The sequence below is a fragment of the Columba livia genome, chromosome 11, assembly GCF_036013475.1.
Source record: "Columba livia isolate bColLiv1 breed racing homer chromosome 11, bColLiv1.pat.W.v2, whole genome shotgun sequence".
NCBI lineage: Eukaryota > Metazoa > Chordata > Aves > Columbiformes > Columbidae > Columba > Columba livia.
The window spans coordinates 20375721-20397192 of NC_088612.1; the positions used below are offsets into that span (position 1 = coordinate 20375721).

General features: G+C 47.9%; 1 protein-coding gene across 1 annotated transcript in view; it reads right to left on the reverse strand.

Annotated features, from left to right (window-relative positions):
• ARIH1 (ariadne RBR E3 ubiquitin protein ligase 1) overlaps positions 1-12711 on the reverse strand; it is a 52524-nt gene extending 39813 nt beyond the window's left edge. Inside the window, exon 1 of the mRNA XM_065077128.1 lies at positions 12281-12711. Within this exon, the coding sequence (XP_064933200.1) occupies positions 12281-12643 (363 nt within the window). The 5' untranslated portion in view covers positions 12644-12711. The remainder of the gene's footprint in view (positions 1-12280) is intronic.
• Positions 12712-21472: the final 8761 nt, after the last annotated feature.

Sequence of the window (21472 nt, forward strand, 5' to 3'; positions counted from 1 at the left end):
AAGCTCAAATTAATCCATTTTCTGGATTAAGTTTCACAAGTTCGCTGTAACTGTCATTTTCCTGGTCTCAAAGGTCCTTTTCCACATGATTACAGAAAGACCGTCCTCTCTTTAGATAGTGCACAAGCAGGGGATCAGCCCCCAAGGAGGCTCAACATAAATACATCTCTCAAATATTGGTTATGTCAAATCGGTGGATGATCCGTCTCCCACCCGCTTTTGTTACCGGGCACTAATGGAGAACATCTATCACAGTCCGCTCAAAGACAGGCGAGTTCCTTATCACACAAAAAATATATAATCCACCCAAACTCTACATCAACTCAACACAACTCTCGTTGAGTTGATTCCTCAAAATCAGTTGCGTCCAGGGCAACAGAGCTTTACCCCAAAGGGCGCTGCAGTTATTGCGGTGCTTGATCACACAGCGTTTTCCTCCTGGGACAAGGCAAGCAGGACGAGTTACCTCCTGCAGCAGAGTCAGGGTTCTCGGACCCACAGGTACCTGGAGGGAAATATTCACTCTGCACAACTCTTAAAACAACATGCCTGTGCAGCCTGCATCCCGACTTCTACTTCAAAACATTGTAATCAACATTTTCCAACAAATACACGGACAGGGAGAAGAAAGTTGTAAAGGATGGTAACTTCTTCCATGAGCGCACTGAAGAAACACCCAAAAGAACCAGTAAATTAAACATCTACCACGAAAACTAAGCAAAAGCCACCCCAGTGAAAAGCCTCTCTTCTGACAATGGCCAGGTTAGCTCAAATACATTTTGATACACAACCACTGATGGCATTTAATTATCAAGCCCTTCAGAGACAACGTGACTGACGAGCAACACAGGTTTAGCCCAAGAATTCTTAGCCGGTGGCACTTTACAAGAGCATTAGAGAATTTTTATGGAGAAAAGAAAAAAAATCCTTAACATTCTTCCATCTTATCTTTCTCCTCCAGGCCTCGGTTTGGTGAGTGTCCAAGAACTGGGTATTTCTCTTCTCTTTCCCTCACTGCTCCTGATTTTGTCCCTTCCTCAATGCAGCAGCTGCTTTTAGGAACCATTCCCTCTCCAGCAACACTTGGCTTGGACAGAGAAAACACCGGAATATTCGCAGAAGCCACAGCACACTCCATAGGATTTTAAGAGAGGAAAAACCATCTCCCTTGGGCTGATTCCATCTCCCCATCACTGTGCAAAGGCCTTAAACTCGTCTACAGTCGCACATACCTGGCTAAAGGAAGCACTTGGGTATGTAAGGCTGTACCAGATCACAGTCGTTCAGCGCAGATTTAACCAGTGTCCCCATTAGTGACCCAGGCCCACAGCTGGGTCCCAGTTCTTCCCGCCACCGTCTCATTTTCCAGCAGCAGACCCACCATCTCCGCATCGCTCGGCAGAAAGACGGATGTCTTGCCAAATTGCCATGCAACACGAAACAGGAAGAGCTTAACCCTTTGAAGCATTTACTGGAAAAATACAGTTTGTACACGCATCACCTTGACAAACGGGCAATAAATCTACCAGGTGATGCACGCACCTTAGTCTGCAACTCTCGAACAAGCAAAAGAAAAGAAATAATTCAGCCATATTAACACTTTTAAACGAGATAGGCATAGATCATTGCCAACCCAGCAGTGTCTTAGGGACGTAATCTCTGGCAACATCTTGACGCTGGCGAGAGCCCCAGTGCAGATGTGGTGGTAGCTCATATCGCTTCCCTGCACAAGAGCAGCTCTACCTGCAAAAGCACTTTTTCCTGCTGGCAGAGGCTGCATCTGCACCAGGAAAATCTGCCAGCAGCCTTTTCCCAACAAGCCTCTTCTAGCTCAGACCATTTTTTAATGATGACTTTGCATACTCTGCTCGCTTAATGTTACTTAGGTTTATAACTAAGAAAACAGAGCCCCGGCAACATCCTGTTTTATGAGCTGCGATTTCCACTACCAGAAGTAAATTTGCCTGTTTACACCCCAAAACTTTTTCCTCTGAGGGCTCCAAAGAAGCCAACTTTGAAAAAAGGATATTCTGGAGGCATGAAGAGTTTAATAATTCTCTTATTTGTTCTCATTCACATCCTTTAACAAGATACTTAAAATTCTAACTGCAGTCTCTAACGGCTGCAGGTATTTTTAACCAACTACCTCAGCTCCCTCGAGTTACGAGAAAACACTCCGTTGGGATTCAATACAGAAATAACAGAACACAAGTCATACAGCAGGGAGAAGAGGAAACCTCCAACTTCTTCACCATTTCCTCATATAAGGGCTTTGAAGATTCACCTCTATACAAACTTTCATTTAATCAGAACTGTTTCTAAAGCAGAAAGTGTCTGCAGATGCTCCAAAGCATCTCCCTTTCAGCAGGAAATGTTCCTATTTCCTATTGCACACCTGGATGTGCAATTTTGTATTTGAGGCACTAGCTGACAAAGATATCCCTGCTCCTTTCTCATTAAAATATTACGAGTGATCAGCAGACACTGGGCTTCTGCAAGAATACCAAAACAAGCCCCAAACCAACGGGAGGAGAACAGATCCCAAACATCTCCAGATAGTTCCAGTATCACGCAGCCTTAAGAGGGGCTAAAAAATACGTATCAGAGATGGGAAGGTAGTTACCAAATAGTAACAACAGATGAGAGATTCAGAAATAAAGGAAATAAGCAACCGTTTTACCCATTTCTCAAGCATTGTACCCATTTCTATACAATCTCTGTATATATCCATTATCTCAGTACAGAATGCCCAACTGAAGGCAAAGTATCTTACATTTATAAACCATTATACTTGATTCTCTGCTGTCATACAGAACTGCACTCGCACTTACTATCAGCTACCATCATCCAACATTAAAACAGAACAGAGTTCATTTTCAAGTATTAATTTCAGCTCTCTTAACAATGCAAATAAAGAAGTTTCAAACATACTATTTCCCCAAGTAAAATAAAGAGAACAGTTATTGCAGGACATGCTAATGCATATATAAAATATGTATAAATCAAAGACCACCTCAGTTTGCTCAGACCGCCTTTCAGTCATCACAGAAGTATTACTAACTACCAAAACAAAAGACGTCAGACACATTCATTCATCAGACCTTCAGAGCAATTAGAAATTGTTGCTTTACTTCCCTGTATATATACTAGGTGGGATTTTACCCCCAAGTCCTTCCACTTCACACAAAATCAAATTTCACACTAACAGCACCTATTGGAGTCACTTGTCCAGGTGTAGGGAATGCAGAATAAGAACCCTAACTAGGGTTCCAACTAAATGTTGGAATGTTCTTCTTCCTCTCTTTTCAATAAAAAAAACTGCTCTTCAGCCTGATTTTAATGTACTGATGGGGATGTAGGTTTTTAAGAGTTAACTTATCCTAAGTCATTCTTCCCACAGATGAAAGTTCATTGCAAGGGAGCCTGTTTGCTCATGTGAATTCTCCCATTTTCCCTCGATGCGTCTCCGCATTTCTCCTGGCCAGACAAAGGAATGCTGATTGCGTTTGTATTTTGTTACACAAGAACACAGGCAATCCAAAGTTACCAGCTGCAGAAAGGATCAAAGGTTTGAAAAAAAACACCCAGAGCTCTTTCAAAATTTAAATATACATCTGTAATTACACGTGCACCCAAAACAGGCCACAAAAACGTGGTCTTCAGGCAGAGACATGCGCGTTTTCTTTTGCTGACACTACAGTTGAGCAATTCAACCAGCATCACTTCTGGCAAATGGAGCAGGGTCAAACGGCAATAAGAGCAGAGAGGGGGCACGTTTAATTAAATAGTTCACCGACCCCGTTCATTGCTTGGCCACGCAGCGAGGGAACTGCCTAAGCCACGAGCAATGCGCACAGAGCCGCGTCTGCCCCTACTGCAGGTTGCAGGCGCACATCTGTACACCCCTGCAGCCCAAAAACACGCTTGGCATGAGAATGAGATACCCAAAGAAACTGAAAGCACCAGAACAGCTTGAGTCTGTTGGTGTTTCAAGCCAAGCAGCGATGGGAGCCTGTTCACAAGTGCCTCTGGTCAGAAAAGCAAAGAAAAACCTAAAAGGAAATTACCCAGAGTGAAGTGCTTCACTACTCAGCAACTACTTCACCAGCTTCCACACGCACAAAGCAGCACAGGAATAGTAAAATCAAGCACGTCCCACCGTGATTTTTCTATAAGGGGTTTGTTCAAATACCAGCTACTTCCTCTGCGGCTCTGAAAAAGTTTTGCTAAAGTAAACGGGTCAAATGCACTTGGCCAGGGTAGTACGGTCACATTGCTCGCTCCACTCACTCCTTCGGAGCCCGACCTAAGATATAACACCCGGCAGGAAGCGGAAACCTGCAGCACCACTTCAAGTTGTCATTTCTTTACCTTGGAAGAAAGTCTCTTCATGCTTTCTCCTTAATAGGAATACGCAGACATAAGCTCAAAAAAAAATCAAGTTGAACTAACACCCAAAGTCAGTTGTTTTGCCAGTTGACTATTTTCAGGGGTCATTATACTGATTCTTCTGGTTCTACGTTTTTAGTGCGTGTCCTGCACTTCAAGAGGACTTTACCTGTGCCCAAGCAGAATCCTCCTGAGCAGGAATTCCTACTCCATCCTGCTTATCCACTGGAAAAGAGAGTTCAGAGCCTGCATCCCTCCTCTGCTGAAATAACACACAACACATTGCTCTGTCAAGCTTTTTCTCAAAGGCTGGACAGGCAATCAATGCGTTCAACATTCTAATTCCCAACATTGGTGATTATCTCCCTCAAGGTCCCAAATTCCTCAAATCACAAAGCCACCAAAGCCTGATCTTTTTTGAATTAACATGCACATTGCCCACAGGAAAAGGTGCATTCATGGTGTCCCAGAATGCAGAAGGTGCCTCAGGACAAGAAAGTCACACGGAGAATCTAAGTGAGTCAGAAGACCTTTTATCGTTCACACCTTTACGTTTCGGCCACCAGGACCTTCCCAGAAGATGTGGTTTTGATAGCCAGACAGGATCCTTGTGCTGCTTGGCCTGGAAATGAGAAGTGCCGCATGGTGCTTTAACTGAGGAAGATACAAAACCAAGAATGCTTTTGAAAAGGTTGGAAGGAACTTAATATGCCAACATAAGCGGGCGCTACCTCAAAACCACCAGTAGACTTCAGGAAAAGACCAAGAAGCTGAGTTTCAGGTAGGTACATAGGCTACCATCCAGTTACTCATTAATTACGGCCAAGAACCTGTTGCTCACGGGGACCTCAACTGCTCTGCTGACCCCAGCGGCAGCATTTGGTTCCTCTCCCCTTGTTTAATGGATCTGCAGAGAACAACAAGCGTTTGCCACCACAGAGCCTGGTGACAAGGACGGGCACAGACGATAACACGAGTCACGGAAAAGCGGTGCTTGATGCTTCAGCTCGCTGGGCTCCACGCTTCTCCAAAGGGAAGACACCAAAGGGATTCAACTCGCCCTCCTACACCAGTTTTTTCAGCGCATTTTCTTCTTGAAAGTATCTACGCAAGACTTGAAATCTGAAACGATTCTTGAAATTTGGTAAAAGTTCTCAGTCTCTAAAAACACGCATAAGACTTGATGTAGAGTTGTGTTTGGTACATGCGGTGGTTCAAATACTCAGAAGGAACTACCTTGAATACCAAAAATAATTACTCAGCATTGCTACGCCACGTAAACAAGGGAGCTCTTTGGAAAGAGTGTCTGTAGTTAAAGGGACATCTCAAATGCTAAAAAGGCACCAGCTTGTGAAGTACAAACGCTCCCAAACTAAGCTCCATGTGAAGCTCAACTCCAGAGGAAACCTGGAAGAGCAGTTTTCAAAGCATTCATTTAAATGGTATTTCCATCACAGCTCAAGATCAAAAGCTAAAAGCACGCTAAGGAATCAAACTCAAGACTTTCACCATTGCCAGCAGCTAACACCGGGGATGCTGAAGATATTATTTAAATATTAGCAGAATTTTGATTATCAAATTAAAACAACCATTTATTTTGTCTCCAGTTCACGCAGAGTCGGTCACTTCCTCGCCTCCTGCACGATACCCGATACAAGCACAGCAGACCTCTCAAAAACACAGGCATCTGTATTCCGGGCTGCACTCAAATGCACCATTTGGCATCACCGAGTAGCTACGAACCCTCCGTGCGCGCTTTACAATAAACGAGGCTGCAGTTTTCTTGCAATTGCTGAAGCTACCGAATGACTTCATCAAATTCGGCAGCATTATATACTTCTACATACGCAAAAGCTTCCAAACATTCTTTACGGCTGCCAGAAATCCAGCATAACCAGCCACAAACAAGAGAAAACATCACGTGTAGCATTTTTAGATCCCTCTTACTCCAAAATAACACAAGTCCAGAGGAACTGGAAGCACAGCCCCAAAGAGGTAAGAACACAGAGAGGACCCTGAGCCTTCACGGTTACTTGCCATGGTCAATCACAGCTCTCCTGACAAATTCAGGGTTCTTCTCCCATTTCCCAAGTGCTCCAAACCGTCTTTCCGAAGCGGAGGAATGAGTAACTGTGTTCTCCAGAAAGAAAAGGCTCCGACAAACCATTACTGTGTGAGAAACGTCACTCAGTATCGTAAGACGAGCGCAGCCTGGAGATCAACAATCCGTTCCTTCCACCGCTCTATTGCACCTGACACCAAACAGCGGAACCACCTTCTTGTTTGCTATATCTCGCTCATGGACTAAAGGGGAAGAGAGATTATTTTCAAAATAAAGACTCGAAAACAATTCAACAGGTGCCAGGGACACTTAGGGAGGAAGTACAAGGAGCTACTTTTAATTTCGGAGTTAACAGCATTGCTTCAAACAAATGGCTTAGTCTTCCAGGTCTCAGTTTTAATCACAAGTAGCAGAGACTGTCAAACTGAAAACTGTGTGCACTGTGCTCCCAAATTTAACATTGCTCGTCAAACAGAAAGGTGAAATAGTTCTGAATAGACACAGGACTGCCCTATACTTGTATATCATACCACAGGAACACAAAGAGCATCGGAGGTTTGGCTTTATTTCCTATTATGAACTTTAACTCATGCAAGGCTAAAACTAGGGAGTCAGAGCTTGGGATAAGTATAGAAGTGTAAGCTGAACTTGCATTTTTAATGATGTTTTAACACCCAGAAATAGCTATTGTTTCACAGGAAGGACTGCAAACGCTGCAGTCTCAATTATGTCTTCTCCGTGGCACACCAGTTTCCAATTTATAGCAGAAATAACACTTGACTTCGCATGGCAAGCATGGGCCTGCTCACTAAAATTAAACCCATGGGGAATACCAGTAACTGTATTTACTACTTATTAAACATTTGTTTCTAAAAGGTAGCTAAAAAATAATGAGTGTTTTCAGTTTCACTTTGAAAACATCCCCAAGACGTGCCAGTCCCCATGTGCACCCACACGCCCCCAGGGAAGGCTGCCTTGTTGTGATTTTTGCAAACTTACATTGAGACAAAAGAAACCAGTATTGTTTTGTTGGTTTTTTTAAACTCATGGCCAGCCATGAGATTCACATTTGGTCTAAGAGAAACGGAAATCTAAAACACTAAGCAAATGCGTCATTAAAGTACAAAGTTTAAATTACCCCAGTGACTTCACAGACAAAACAAGACTTTCCTACCCTGTAACACTAACCCTACAATAATTCTAAAAAAAAAAAAAAACCCACTATTATATCCAGAATTCCATGTCTTGGCAGCCAGGGAACAGATACCATGTCATTTCCAAAAGTTCTGCAGTGAGGCCTTATACCAGATTGCAGGAATGCTTTGTCACAACAAAGTTCATTCCATTCCTTGGAAATATTAAATGCATTCCTACTATAATGAAACACCTTATAAACACCAAGCTTAACAAAGCGTTTCCTTCCAGCATCACAACATTTAAGGCCCCAACACGAATTTGATTATCAAATAACTAACCGCACAATAGGAGAAGCTGTGGCGCTTGCAAACTCACCTGGCGCAGGCAGCGCGAGCAAAGCCAAGTGCAAGAAGCATCAGCATCAAGCGCTTCCTCCCACAGGCTCCTACCCAATTCTTGTCAAGCGCGCCGAGTTTTCAAGATGTCATCTCTAACGTTAAACTGTATTCATACAGTTTTAAGCATGGCCCTGTAGGCCAACAGCAATTCCTGTTGCTCGCTGGCAAATCATTCCTATTCTGGACAGCACATTGGGAACGTATCGCCAACGGCGTGGAATCACACCAGCGCCAGGGAAATTTCCTAAGTTACCACTGGAAATCGGGCCGTTTTGTCCAAGCAAAAAGCCGCTGTTTAAAAAAAAGCCCTTTTGCCGAGCAACAACGGGTTCGCGCCCGCCGTACCAGAGCTGTATTTAAGCGCAGGGCTGTGGCGTCCTGGGGGATACCTGTAGTGCCTCCATTCTGCCAGCCTCTCCAAAAAGCCATTCCTCAACAAACCTGACAAACGTGGCTTAGAAGTAGCCTGGGGTTTTGGCTTATTTTAACAGTAAAGCTTCTACCTAGTAAGGACCCAACCTTACTTGCAAAGAAATCTTCTAAACAAGAAGACTCAGTACAAACATTCTGATGTTACACGTTACCTGTTCTGCTCTGAAGAACTTTATTTTAAAGGCTAGAGTAAAAAGAAAAGGTATTTTTGAGCTAGACTAGTCTTGGATGCAGTGATGCCGCTACCCGGCAGGTTGGGCACGGCACCCAGGACGCTGCAAGGTTGGGAGAAAAAGAAGAGGCTCAACTCCCTTTTCTACGCTTTGTTTTAAACGCCAACCACCTCGGAGAGTCATCCTGGTATTTTCAACACCTCGCCATTACAGAGGATGAATATGGTCGGTGACATCACAATGATGTCATTGGAATGCTCCAGAAGAAGGTGACCAAAAAGGGGAAACAAACCCAACTCAGAAATACCGAAATCCTGCAAGCTTGCAATGCCGCAAAGGGAAGAGTCGCAGAGCATCATGTGCTCTTTTCAGAGGAGAAATAAACATGCTATTCTAAACAGTTTTCAAGTTTATTTGCAGAAAATCTAGAGCAACAATGAAAATAGCAATCCAATTAAAAAAAAAAGACCTAAGGATGGCAGAAAATTATTTGGACAAGAGTTCAGAGAGGAAGAACATGGGGAAGAAATTCAGCTGTGGGAAAACAGCCGAGAGCAGAGAAAACCTTTCACTCCACAGCACCTCTGTGTCTGGGTTTTTACAGCTGTTGGTGAGGTATTCTGGAAAACCACCAGAAATCCTCCTGTTTACTTTGACAACTAAAATTCAAAATAACATCTCTACCCCTTGTAATGATAGCAATTTAATGTAAGCGATACTCTGATGAGAGACGGAATTTAAAAGTCTCAGCCAGTCGACAGCACAAGGTTAAGGGGTTTATTCATACCCCTATTTTTGCATTCGGAGAAGAAGGGGATTTCTTGTGCAGTACGCAGAGTCAAACCAGACTATGAGCGTAAATACTTGGCAGAAATCACCATCAAACACCTGAAATCCCAATTACGCTCAGACAAGAGTAAATGCAAAATACTCTAAATATTCCAGTCATTCTGAAACCCCCCTAATTCACTGCAAGTTCAGTGGTTTTAGAAGACCAAATGATAAGAGCTTGGCGTTGAGCGGCCACCTTTAAGAGCCCGTTACGCGCTACGGTGCGAACTACAAGCTCTGCAACCAGTTCACCACAAGTCAGCTACTACTTCTGCAAAGCCTTCATCCCATCTAATCCATCCTGAGAAGTTCGTGTTTTTCTTGTACATATTTGGAAATGACTAAATGGATGGGAGGGTAAATTTAATTCAGTCCCTCCAGCTAGTGGTACTACCAGCTAATAAACTGTTGAATTGCAGTGGCAAAGGTCATTTAATACAGACGGTTGTACCTGCCGTGGCTCAGACACTTCATGGCTCGCTGATACCTTTTCATTTTACTGCAGCTGCAAAGATGATCAACTGAAAAACAAAATCTTATTTAAACCTTACTTCTGACTAGAAATCAGCAGCTTCACTGACTAGAGGGTGCAAGACCCACAGCTAAAGTTTTTGGGTATGGGAACCTCTGCATTACACCCTCACGCTACACAACATAACCACAACCATCATCACTTGACATCAAGAACTCAACATCGATACCCAGAGACCACAGCCGTCCAGTACCGGAGCGGAACAAGTGAATCACAGCACCGCAACCAAGGATCCGCAGCAGGATCCTGAGCCAGCGTGACTCCAGAAAAGGTCTAGTGAACCAGAAAAGCAGCGGCAGCAATCCTGGTTGGGTGCCAAAAGTGAGGAAATAAACAGAACAGAGTCCTGGAAGATTTCACCACCAGCAACAGAAGCGAGGACAAGCAAATACTGAAGCATCAGCCGAACTGGGTTCACTTACCTCTGAACGGACTGGAAAACTAATGGCAGTCAGCCTGTGTTTAAGAGCAATTCAGAGCAACCAAATGTTTTTCTATTCTCTTCTGACACATTCCACGGCTTAAGCTGATTCTGGGTCCTGAGTTTAGCCACAACACTCTAAACAAACTAGCTTTCTGCACTCTGCTCTGTTAAACCAGGAGTAACGGCTGCAAACCCAAGACAAATAACCGAAGCGTACGCAGAGGTTCTGTGCAGGTGGTTCCAAGGCTTCTGCAGAGCCCAGCGCAGCCAAGTTCGGCACAGGGTCAGGCCCCCCACCGCCACCCCGGCTACAGGAGCAGGAGATGGGTCTCTTTACCCGTAGGGACTTTTTTCCACTAATTCTGCAACTCAGAGGTCAAGCACACACGCCATACAGCTCAGGGGCAGTAAAAGAGGGGAATAAAAACCACAGCACAGGCCAGAAACAAGGACCTCGTCTAAGAAATCAGTTCACGATTCACCACGCCGGCCAGGCCTGGAAGTACAACAGCAGGAATACTCGCTGCTCCTCGCTGGCAGGAACTTTTCCACCACTTTGCTTACACAAAAGACAGAGCAAATGGTACAATCTGATCAATGCTATTCAGTATAGGTCATGATTTTTGCAGTGTTAAACATTAAATACAGACTCGCCACTTTAATCGCTATTTCAAAGTGTAAAAACTTGAAGTTATCAATTGTTCGCATGTCTATTTGCCATTTGTTTCCCTTCTTACATTACAATCAATAACTGGCAGCAAAGAAATATCCATACTTAACCATAAGATCATTAACTGCAGGGTAATCAGCTAATCTAGACAGACCCCTTTACTCAGCTTTACATGTACGGTACTATTATTAAAGTTATAAACTTCAATTCGACCCAAGAAATGCCATTTACTAATTTAGTAAGCAAATACTTTTCCAGTTGTATGCATCAAGTTCCATATAAACCTTTTAAAGCTGCTGTTGTAGCCACGGTAGAGCAGAAAACAGTTGGGCAAAAGCATTCACCGCAGTGAATCTAATACCTAAACAGATTTAGCAGCGCTGGAAGCAGACACAACTAGGAGAAAAACCTGCTTTCCGGGCACTGCGTCCCCTTCAATATTCAATATCCAGAGATTTCGTTTTCTCACCCCACTTCTGCTTGATTATCAGAAAAGGAGGAGCATTTTCTAGTTACTTGCAATAACTCTGAATAACGTCGATTCAGTGGGAACAAAAGAAAACCCCCACACTCTGGTCACCTGCAGAAGAAGTGAACAGCATCACAAAACTTGCTGGCGAGCTGGAGCAAAACCTCGCCAGAAACATTTCCAAAGCGATGCCAGGTGTTTAGGTTTGGTTTTTTCTTTATACCAAAAGCTCAAGAGCGAACAGATAACAATATTTTCATCCGAAGACAGTATTTTTGAACTCTGCTTCATTTTTAAAGCCGTGCGCTAAAAAAAAAATGGGGGGAAGTTACTGTTTTGCTGCGATTATTGGCAATTGTTGGAAATAAACGCGAGGAGGTGGAAGCCCTGAGCATGTTTGTGCGAGGCGGGAGGGAAGGGGAGGCACAAACAACAAAACCAGAGGGGGTGTCCAGCTGCCCCTCGGCAAATTCCAGGCTCCAAAGCGACTCCCCGAAGGGGCACAACCCCCCGCAGGCAGCGTGAGGACAAGGGGCAGAACGGCAAGAGAGATTCCAGCCTGGAAACCACACAAAGAGGAGGCCCCGGAGAGCCCGGGGCCTGGTTCCCGACGCTTCCACGGCAGGAAACGCGCCGCGGGCTGCGCCCCGAGAGGCCTCCCCGGGAGGAGCAGGGGGTGCCCGGGAGACGCGGGGGGGTCGGGGTGAGCGCGGCCCGGCCCCGCCTCCCCCCCCCAACCCGGTTTCTCCCGCGGGGGCCGTACCTGGATGACCTCGTTGACTTCGCGGATACACTCCACCATGTGCTGCAGGATCTGCTCGGCCGTCAGCACCTCGTAGCGATAATCCTCCTCCTGCTCGGGGCCGCCGCCGGGGCCCGGCCCGCCGCCCAGCCCGCCTCCACCGCCGCCGCCGCCGGGGCCCAGCCCGCCCGTTTCGCCGCCCAACAGCCCGTCGCGCTCGCCGCCGACGCGCAGCCCGGGCTCCACCAGCTCCACCTCGCCCAGGTCCAGGTTGTCGTCGGGCTCGTCCTCCTCCTCGTCCTCCTCGTCCTCCTCCGCGCCGCTGTCCTCGCTACACTCCTCGTCCTCGTCGAACTCGTAGTTGTAACCCTCGTCCGAGTCCATGGCGAGGCGCTGAAGGAACGGCGGCGGCTCCCGCGGCCCCCCCCGCCCCGCCGCCCCCCGGCCCGGCCCGGCCCCGCCGCGCCTCAGCTCCGCCGCCGCCGCCGCCGCCGCCGCCGCCAACAAAGGGACGCGGCCGACACACTCCGTCACCGCGCGCCGCGCACGCACGGCACGTCACGCCGCGCCGCGTGACGCACCGCGCCGCGCCTGCGCGGCCGCCGCCATCTCCGCTCCGCCGCGCCGGCGGCCATCTTGCGTGCGCGCCACACCCCCCTGCACACACACCCCCTCCAACCCCCGCCCTCTCCGCCGGCGCCATCTTGAGTGTGGCGCGGCGCCATCTTGAGGGCGGCGTGCCGCCATCTTGAGTGCGGCGGGTGGATACGGTGGGAGGCGTTAGCGGTTCCCCCCGTAACAGAATCACAGAATAACGTCAGGGATTGGACAGGGTCTTAGCATTTAGTAAAAATAAGCACAGTCTGATGAAAGCAAGTGGGCTATAACCTGGAGGTTATAGCCTGGAGGCTATAACCTGGAGGTTATTATCGCTGTCTACAACTACCTGAAAGGAGGTTGCGGCGCGGAGGGTGTTGGTCTCTTCTCCCAAGTAGCGAGTGATAGAACAAGAGGAAACGGCCTCAAGTTGCTCCAGGGGAGGTTTAGGTTGGATATTAGGAAAAATTTCTTCATGGAAAGGGCTGTTGGGCATTGAACAGGCTGCCCAGGGCAGCGGTGGAGTCACCGTCCCTGCAGGGGTTTAAAAGGTGTTTAGACGAGGTTCTTAGGGACACGGGTTAGTGCTGGAGTTGGGGTAGATTATAACTGAACTCGATGTTTCTGAGGGTCTTCTCCAACTTAAATGATTCTATGATTCTGTGATCCTTTGGTGGCTCTCCAGGTCCTCACGGTATTTCTTGATGTTGTTAGGGCCATCTTTTTCCTGTTTTCTCTTTTCCTGTCCTCACCGCTTGATTTTTGTAGGCTCCTCATTCCTGGATGCAATCAGTTCTTTGTCCTGTCAGATGCTTTGACAAAGTCACCACTCTGCCAGTCCCTGTTCCCAGCTCTTTCTGTGCTTTGACCAGTATAGCAGGGCAAAGGAGCAATGATTTTCTGTGGTTTTCTAGTTGACCTGTTCTGGTCTGTGTTAATACTGGCTTAGTCTACACACAACTTGTATGTTCTTTTATTACAGATTTTCTTATTTGGTAGTCATTTGCCTGGGTTATTTTGGAGCCCACATTAAGGCTTCCATCTGTATCATGACACAAAATATATTTCGATCAAATAAAGGTCCAGTAGACACCTAAGAATGAAGGAAGATTGAAAGCTCATCCAGTGCAATCCCCCCATGGAGCAGGAACACCCAGATGAGGTTACACAGGAAGGTGTCCAGGCGGGTTGGAATGTCTGCACAGAAGGAGACTCCACAACCCCCTGGGCAGCCTGGGCCAGGCTCTGCCACCCTCACCCCAAACAAGTTTCTTCTCAGATTTCAGTGGAACCTCCTGTGTTCCAGTTTGCACCCATTGCCCCTTGTCCTGTCACTGGTTGTCACCGAGAAGGGCCTGGCTCCATCCTCCTGACACTCCCCCTTTAGATATCTGTAACCATGAATGAGTCCCCCCTCAGTGTCCTCTTGTCCAGCTCCAGAGCCCCAGCTCCCTCAGCCTTTCCTCACACGGGAGATGCTCCACTCCCTTCAGCATCTTGGTGGCTGCGCTGGACTCTCTCCAGCAGTTCCCTGTCCTGCTGGAACTGAGGGGCCACAGCTGGACACAATATTCCAGATGCAGCTCCGGGCACCCGGGGTGTTTGGGACACAAGGGGAGATGGGAGCGCGGAGCCCTCCTGGGTGTCCTGGCAGCAGGATACAGCGGGAAAGCCCTCGGCTTTCACTATGTAAAGACCGGTGGTGAGCGACTTGTGAGGGAAAATAGATTGAGAACCTCAAAATCAGAATAAAATGTCACTGAGACCTTCCAGGTGGAAGTTCTCATGAAACTGTGAGACAAACCTGTGCTCCCCAATACTGTAAAATCAGCAAATTAATAATCTCTTAAAACTACAGTTGGGGGTTTTAAAAGGAGCATATTTGGTACCGGGGGTCTCCCTCCCTAGGTCCACCGCTGGCCAGTTGGTCATGCATGTTTATATTGACAGAAAAATTACATATTCATTGCAATTCTTGACAACCATTAACATATTCCACACCTATTCTAGCACAAGGTAACTTTTAAGCAATGCTAAGCAACATTCGCACGTTTCTCACTTACTTCTCAGTTACCATTTGCATGTTTCTCAGTTACCTATTTTAAAAGAATATGTTGTAAATCTATGTCAGTTTTAAGAATAAGGTAGGACTACCAAGTACAAAGACTCTATGGTTACAAGGTCTGCTAATACAAAGATTCTATGGCTACAAGGTTGGTTGATCTTTAAGGGTTGCTACCTTAATGTTCTCCTAAACTAGGAGTTCTAGAATTCCTTAAAATACAGCCTAATAATTAAAACTACAGGTATCACCCCAGCCATGCCAGGTAGCACCTCCGAGCTCCAGCTCTGCCCTCCGGTCAGCACGGATGAAAACACCGTGTTTGTCACCGCGCTGCCCGGCTCAGTTCCTTTTGTTCTCTGTCAATCCGTCATTTTGCAGGGAGCAGGACTAGGTGAGGGAATTGTTTGGTCCCAGGATGAACCGGGGCCGCTCTGATGTGGTGACATCATCCACTGCGGGGTGAAGATGCCCCGGGAGGGCAGGGGTACTCGGCCTGGTGGTATGTGGTATGGGTGTGACAAGACACGCTCTTGCCTTTAGTGACCAGTGACAGACCCAGGCAATGGCAGAAGATGTGCCGGGGAGGGTCAGTGGGACATGAGGAAAAGGTTCTTCACCCAGAGGTGCTGGACACTGAACAGGCTCCCCAGGGAGGTGTCACGGCCCCAACCTGACAGTGTTCAAGAAGAGACTGGACAACGTCCTCAGACACACGGGGTGACCTGTGGGCTGTCCTGTGCAGGGACAGGAGTTGACTCACTGATCCTCGTGGGTCCTTTCCAACTCAGGACATTCTATGAGCTCTATGAGCTCTCTGGAGCAGCAGTCACCACGGCTTTGAGTCTGGGCAGCACCCGCACAGCGCGATCCTGCTGCCTGCTCCAATACAAATACCCCGTGAAACAAGCAGAAAATTAGAAACCGCATCTAAAAGGGTGTTTGTTTTCTGCCAGAGCATGGGAAGCACATCGATGTCCACAGCAACAGGAGTTTAAGCTCAGGGTGACGCAGGCAGGTTCCCTCGGGGATCCAAGCAGATTACGTGTCAGATGTCCCGGGTAGATGTCTCTATAAACCTCGCTGGGTACCGGTCCACACCTTCAGACAGACAAACAGCTCCGAGAATCAGCTCTGAGTGTTTTGTGACAGCTTCCAGCGAACTGCCTGCTGTCCTCCCCTCACAGTCACTGTGCAAAGCTGTCCCTGTCACACCGCTGGGGACAACCTGTGGTCCCTGTCACACCACTGGGGACACCCCATTGTCCCCAGGCTCTGCTGTGCCGGGGTCAGGAGGGGTGCAGGGGGGTGGGTGCTGGGCACGCACATTGCCTCACCACAAGCTACCTCATCAATAAAGCCAGTTCCCTAATTACCCTGCTTATTTGTAACAGCGAAGGCCCTGGCATTAATCACCCTGCCCTACATGTCTATAAATAGCCCCGGCTTTGTTCAGCTCGGAACTGAGCAGCTGGGTGTTTGTTTGCCAGGCTGGTCGCCTGTGACAAACCTACTTGGTTGGTGGCCCCAGGTCCTCACCCTGTGTTTTGTCCCATGGAGGGGCCGTGTGTCACCCGGGACTCTGTGCTGGCACTGCGGGTGACATGCACAGCTCCTCACCAACACATTTAAACCATTTCCCTTTCTCCTATAACCGCAGTAATAAACATTTATATACAGCGATGGGATCCTCCCAACACCATCCTGCAGATGTGGGAAGATGGTTTCCCTCCTAGAGCCCCAGCCTTATCTTTGCCCATGGCAAGAGTGGGATCAGCACTTGGCTGCTGGTTACTCCTTACTTAAAACACTAACAGTGCTCAAAACCACTCTGGTATGAAATTTTAGCCATGCCTTTTGCAATAGGTCTTCCTTCTGTTATGGACTTTCCATACGGAGCACTGGGTACCCATGGGCTCCTTGCAGATGGTTGACAAAAGGTACTTGAGAAAAAGCAGGGCTGCTGCCTTCAGGTCATCCCGCGGGGATCTGCGCTGCCCCTGGGGGTTTTAGGACTCTGGCTCCTGAGCGAAGCTGAGAACCGCTCTTCTACCCACTCCGAGAAATTATTTAGATCTCCATAGGCACCTGGCGCTTCTTCATTTTATTCTTGCACAAGCTTAATTACCCAAGTGATTCTAGTCACTGTTAACGCTGAAGCTGACAAGAATAAAATACCACCTTGCGATCTCCTTGCTCTGCGAAGTTAAGCACCCACTTACAAGGTTTACAGGAGCAGGGCCTCTGCGCAGGAGTTTGTCACCGTGCATCCATGAGCTCCGATCAAACCCAGCTCAGCCCCACAGCCATTCCTGAGAGCCTGGGGGTTTGGGGTGAACCTCCCCCCAGCCTGGCCTCCCTCCTGCTCTGTGGCTCCTTGAGGCAGGTGGGATCTCCAGAAAAAGTCCTTCAGGTTCACAGAGATACTGCACCGGGACATGTCGGGGTGCCCTGGGTTTGATTTTGGCTGCCTGCCCACCTGTTAACAACCTCGACCACAGGCATGGGCTGAGATGCTCCTCAAGATCACCACTGTGTATTCAGCCACCCCAAAGCTGTGTGAGCTGGAGATGATCCAGAGGAAAAAAAAGCTTTGCAAATAATACCAATAGTGCACATACCACCAGGCCGAGCTCAAGTCAGAAACTCAAACCTTTCAGACTGATTAACACATCCCTCCTCAAGCTTTTTGCTTTAAACTCCGCTTCTAAGTTTGCTTTAAACTCCGCTTCTAAGAAAATATTCACTCTCACTGCTTGCTAGCTCTGAATCTCCCAGGCCTCTGTGTGCTCTCCCACGGGTCCCTTCTGCCCAACTGTGCTGAGAAATCCATTTACCACGTTCATCTGCTAAATGTTCCGATGGCAGCACCCAGTGTGACACGCGGTGGTCAAGGTGGAAATGTGGAGATGTGAAAACAAATCACCCTGTGCTCTGAAAAGCACCAGGATATGTGTTTGTGGCTCCGAAAGCAGCGTGCTGTTAAACAGCAAGTGTCAGCCCCCAAAAGCAGGGATGCTCCTCATGGGCTCAGTTGTTAGAGATAGATCTGGCTGGTGAAAATCCCCTGGACCTGGATTTAGGGCCATCTCCCATTTAGGATCTTCTTTGTGCACCTGCTAAACCTCCTGCAATAATCTCTCCTGGCTTTTGCTGGGTGTTTAAATGCGAGCCCAAAGCCGCAGCACCAGCAGGTCCTGGGAGCCGGGTTCACGCAGGAGCGAGTGTGCTCAGACTGCATTTGGCTCAAAGAGCAAAGCGAACAGAAAACTAAAACTCTGTGAAGGTTTCCACGAGTGGCTCCTTCCATTTCCCTCTCACCGGTTCGTGTCTCTCACCAGTGGAGAAATCTGTATGCAAAACACCCTCCTGATTAAACGCAGACACAGCCAGCGTTACAGGGAATTAGGCAGCATAATAAATGAGTTTATACCTTAAAAAAATGCGGTGGAACAAGGAACTGGGCTGACAGCTCAAAGGCCGCCCTCATGCCCCAAAGGTGAACAAACCAGAAAGACCCACTTGTGATTTTGTAACAATTTCTGACAGAATAATGAATTTGGATTTCCACCACGTTCATTGTTGGTAGCAAGCAGGTAATCCAGCAGAGCCCCGGAGCAGCATGGTTTTCTGTGATTTTTCACAAGTGGGTCTTCTGAAGAGCATCAGCAGCTTCTGGCCACTGCTGCTCCACACAGGACAGCACATAAGCCGGCTTCTTGCAGCCAAGCTCCAAAGTTAAGCACACGCTTAAGCCGTTTTCTTCCGTAAAGATGCATTCCCGAATCAGGCTTTTAGTCTTGATTAATGCCAGCCAGCTACAGATGAACTCCTCTGAGTCATCCCCTGGAGACATCAGGTCCCCTAAAATAGCAACGACAACAGAATCCATAGAAAGGCTCGAATATTTCGACTGAAAGCCACGGACACAACGCTTTACATAAGCGTGGGGGACACACTGCCCTCCCCACACTGAAATAAGGGTTTGCTTCAGCCCAGGGCACTTTTGCGTTTCGGTCGCACGCTCCGGGAAGCACAGCCCTGCCGGTGCTGCTGACGTGCCTGATGCAACACAGCAAACTGTGTCTTTTTCCTCTTTATTTTTCTTTCTATGCAATTTTAATACAGTGAAGCTACTTGAGGAGAAGTCCAGAGATACTGGAATCATTTGATGCTGCCAGAAAAGCAGAGCTTTACACGGGGAAAGGCAATAAGCCCTGCTCAAGACCACAGAGGCTTTGCATAAACTGGCAGCAGCCTTGAGGCAAGTGGAGGAAGACATGAACACCAAAACTACAGAAGTCAACACAGGCTGGAATACAGGTGTCCTTCTCCATGTCCCCTCTTGCTGTGTGATGTGGACAAAGATGAGCCAACATCCTGGAGAAACGGTGCTGGAGTCACGAGGAAGCAGCCTGGCCTGTGCTATTGTGCTGAACGGGGATCCTGCCACCCCTCTGTAGGGAAAATAAGGGACAAGTGAGGATTGTCAGCAGCCTGAGGCCACCAAAAGGCTTTAATTGCCCCAATCAGCCTCATTTGGGACCTCTACCCATGACCCATTGCTCTAGGAGCTCTATTTGAGCTGAGGTCTGGGAGACCACTTATTTTCTGTTTCCCAAATTGATCTTGGGCTAAACCTGGTGCCTTGTATTTGCCTGGTGACACTTGGGTTCTTGATGGTCCCTATTGCTACCATGCTCTGCTTGCCTGGCCGTGGGGCTGTGCCTGACTGGTAAGGTTGTTTCCTGGTCTAAGGCATGCTGTGCCTAAGTCTTGGCTCTCCTTTCTTTAGATGGATCAGTGGTCTTTACTGCTCCACAGGGTTGTGGGCTCCATTACTGTATGTGATCCTTAGCCCCCTCCCTGCCTTCCCACACCTGAGGTCCTCTATCTTTTTTCACTAATTGAATAAAATTCCAACAATCCCATTTATGCCCAAACTTAACTGTGATCTCCTCCTGCTGCCCAGCATCCCCATGATTTCTCCACCTCCACAACACCTCCAAAACCTTCATTGGTATCTCATAGGCTTCCTCATTCCCAGTGAGCACCTTTTTCCATCCCTCAAAAACCTTCCTCTCCACTGAAACTCCTCCATGTCCTCTCAGCTCTTCCTTTCACCATCGTTGCCCAGCTTTGTGCTGGTGCTTTTGGAACCTTTAACAGCAAGCTCCTTGAGTGTTTTTCTGCAAAACGCCTTTTTTTCCTCTTGCCCCTGGCTCTCCCTGTGCAGCTCATCTGAGGGAAACCTCTTAAATCCCTACCAGACCTTTCCATGTTTGTGTCCTGCTCAGTGGCTTTCCATCCTGAGAGAGCGTGATGGGGCCATCTCCCTTGTCACGCTTTCTCCCATGGCGGGTGTTTAATTTCTTGCTTGCTCCCCTGTGTCTGTGGCTTGTGTCCCAGCACTCCTGAGAGCTTGGAGTTTTTTGGTGGCTTCATTTCTTGCTCCAGAAGGCTGGGACAACGTTTTGTTAATAATGTGATGGAGTTAGTTCCTGTGGAGGAGCCAATAGAGCCGAGCTGGCAATTAGGTGGGTAAAACCTGGGCTTAAGCATCTTTATTTGACTTGGGGACTGCTGAGGAATGCAGAGGTGGGATAGAGGAGGAGGCAAAATAAAGAGTACATCTGAGGCTGAAGGTTTCCTTGCAAAAGCCAAGCCCTGTGTGGAGAGCATCTCCACAACACCTCAGCATGAGGGATAAAGCCTTTTTTCTATACAACTCCACATTTCACCTGCTGGCTATAGAATATCCCTGGAAACCCAGGCTGATTTATATCCAGCATTATTCATGAAAATGCATGGTATCAACAAAAGATGCCAAAACCCAAGCTGGATCCAAAGCATGTGCGTGTTCAGTCACACATGTGGGAAGTGGTGCAGGTGAAATATGTGGTTTAAGTCATTAATCTTCTCCTCAAACCCCACACCAGGCTGCTGAGGCTCGCCTGGGGGCACGGAGCAAGGTGGAGGGGCTCTGAATTTTGATAGCTGGGGGGAGATGTCACAGAATCCCAGAGTGTCAGGGGTTGGAAGGGCCCTGGAAAGCTCACCCAGTGCAATCCCCCCATGGAGCAGGAACACCCAGATGAGGTTACACAGGAAGGTGTCCAGGCGGGTTGGAATGTCTGCACAGAAGGAGACTCCACAACCCCCCTGGGCAGCCTGGGCCAGGCTCTGCCACCCTCACCCCAAACAAGTTTCTTCTCAGATTTCAGTGGAACCTCCTGTGTTCCAGTTTGCACCCATTGCCCCTTGTCCTGTCACTGGTTGTCACCAGAAGAGCCTGGCTCCATCCTCCTGACACTCCCCCTTTCCATATTGATCCCCAGGAATGAGTCCCCCCTCAGTGTCCTCTTGTCCAGCTCCAGAGCCCCAGCTCCCTCAGCCTTTCCTCACACGGGAGATGCTCCACTCCCTTCAGCATCTTGGTGGCTGCACTGGACTCTCTCCAGCAGTTCCCTGTCCTGCTGGAACTGAGGGGCCATAGCTGGACACAATATTCCAGGTGTGGTCTCCCCAGGGCAGAGCAGAGGGGCAGGAGAACC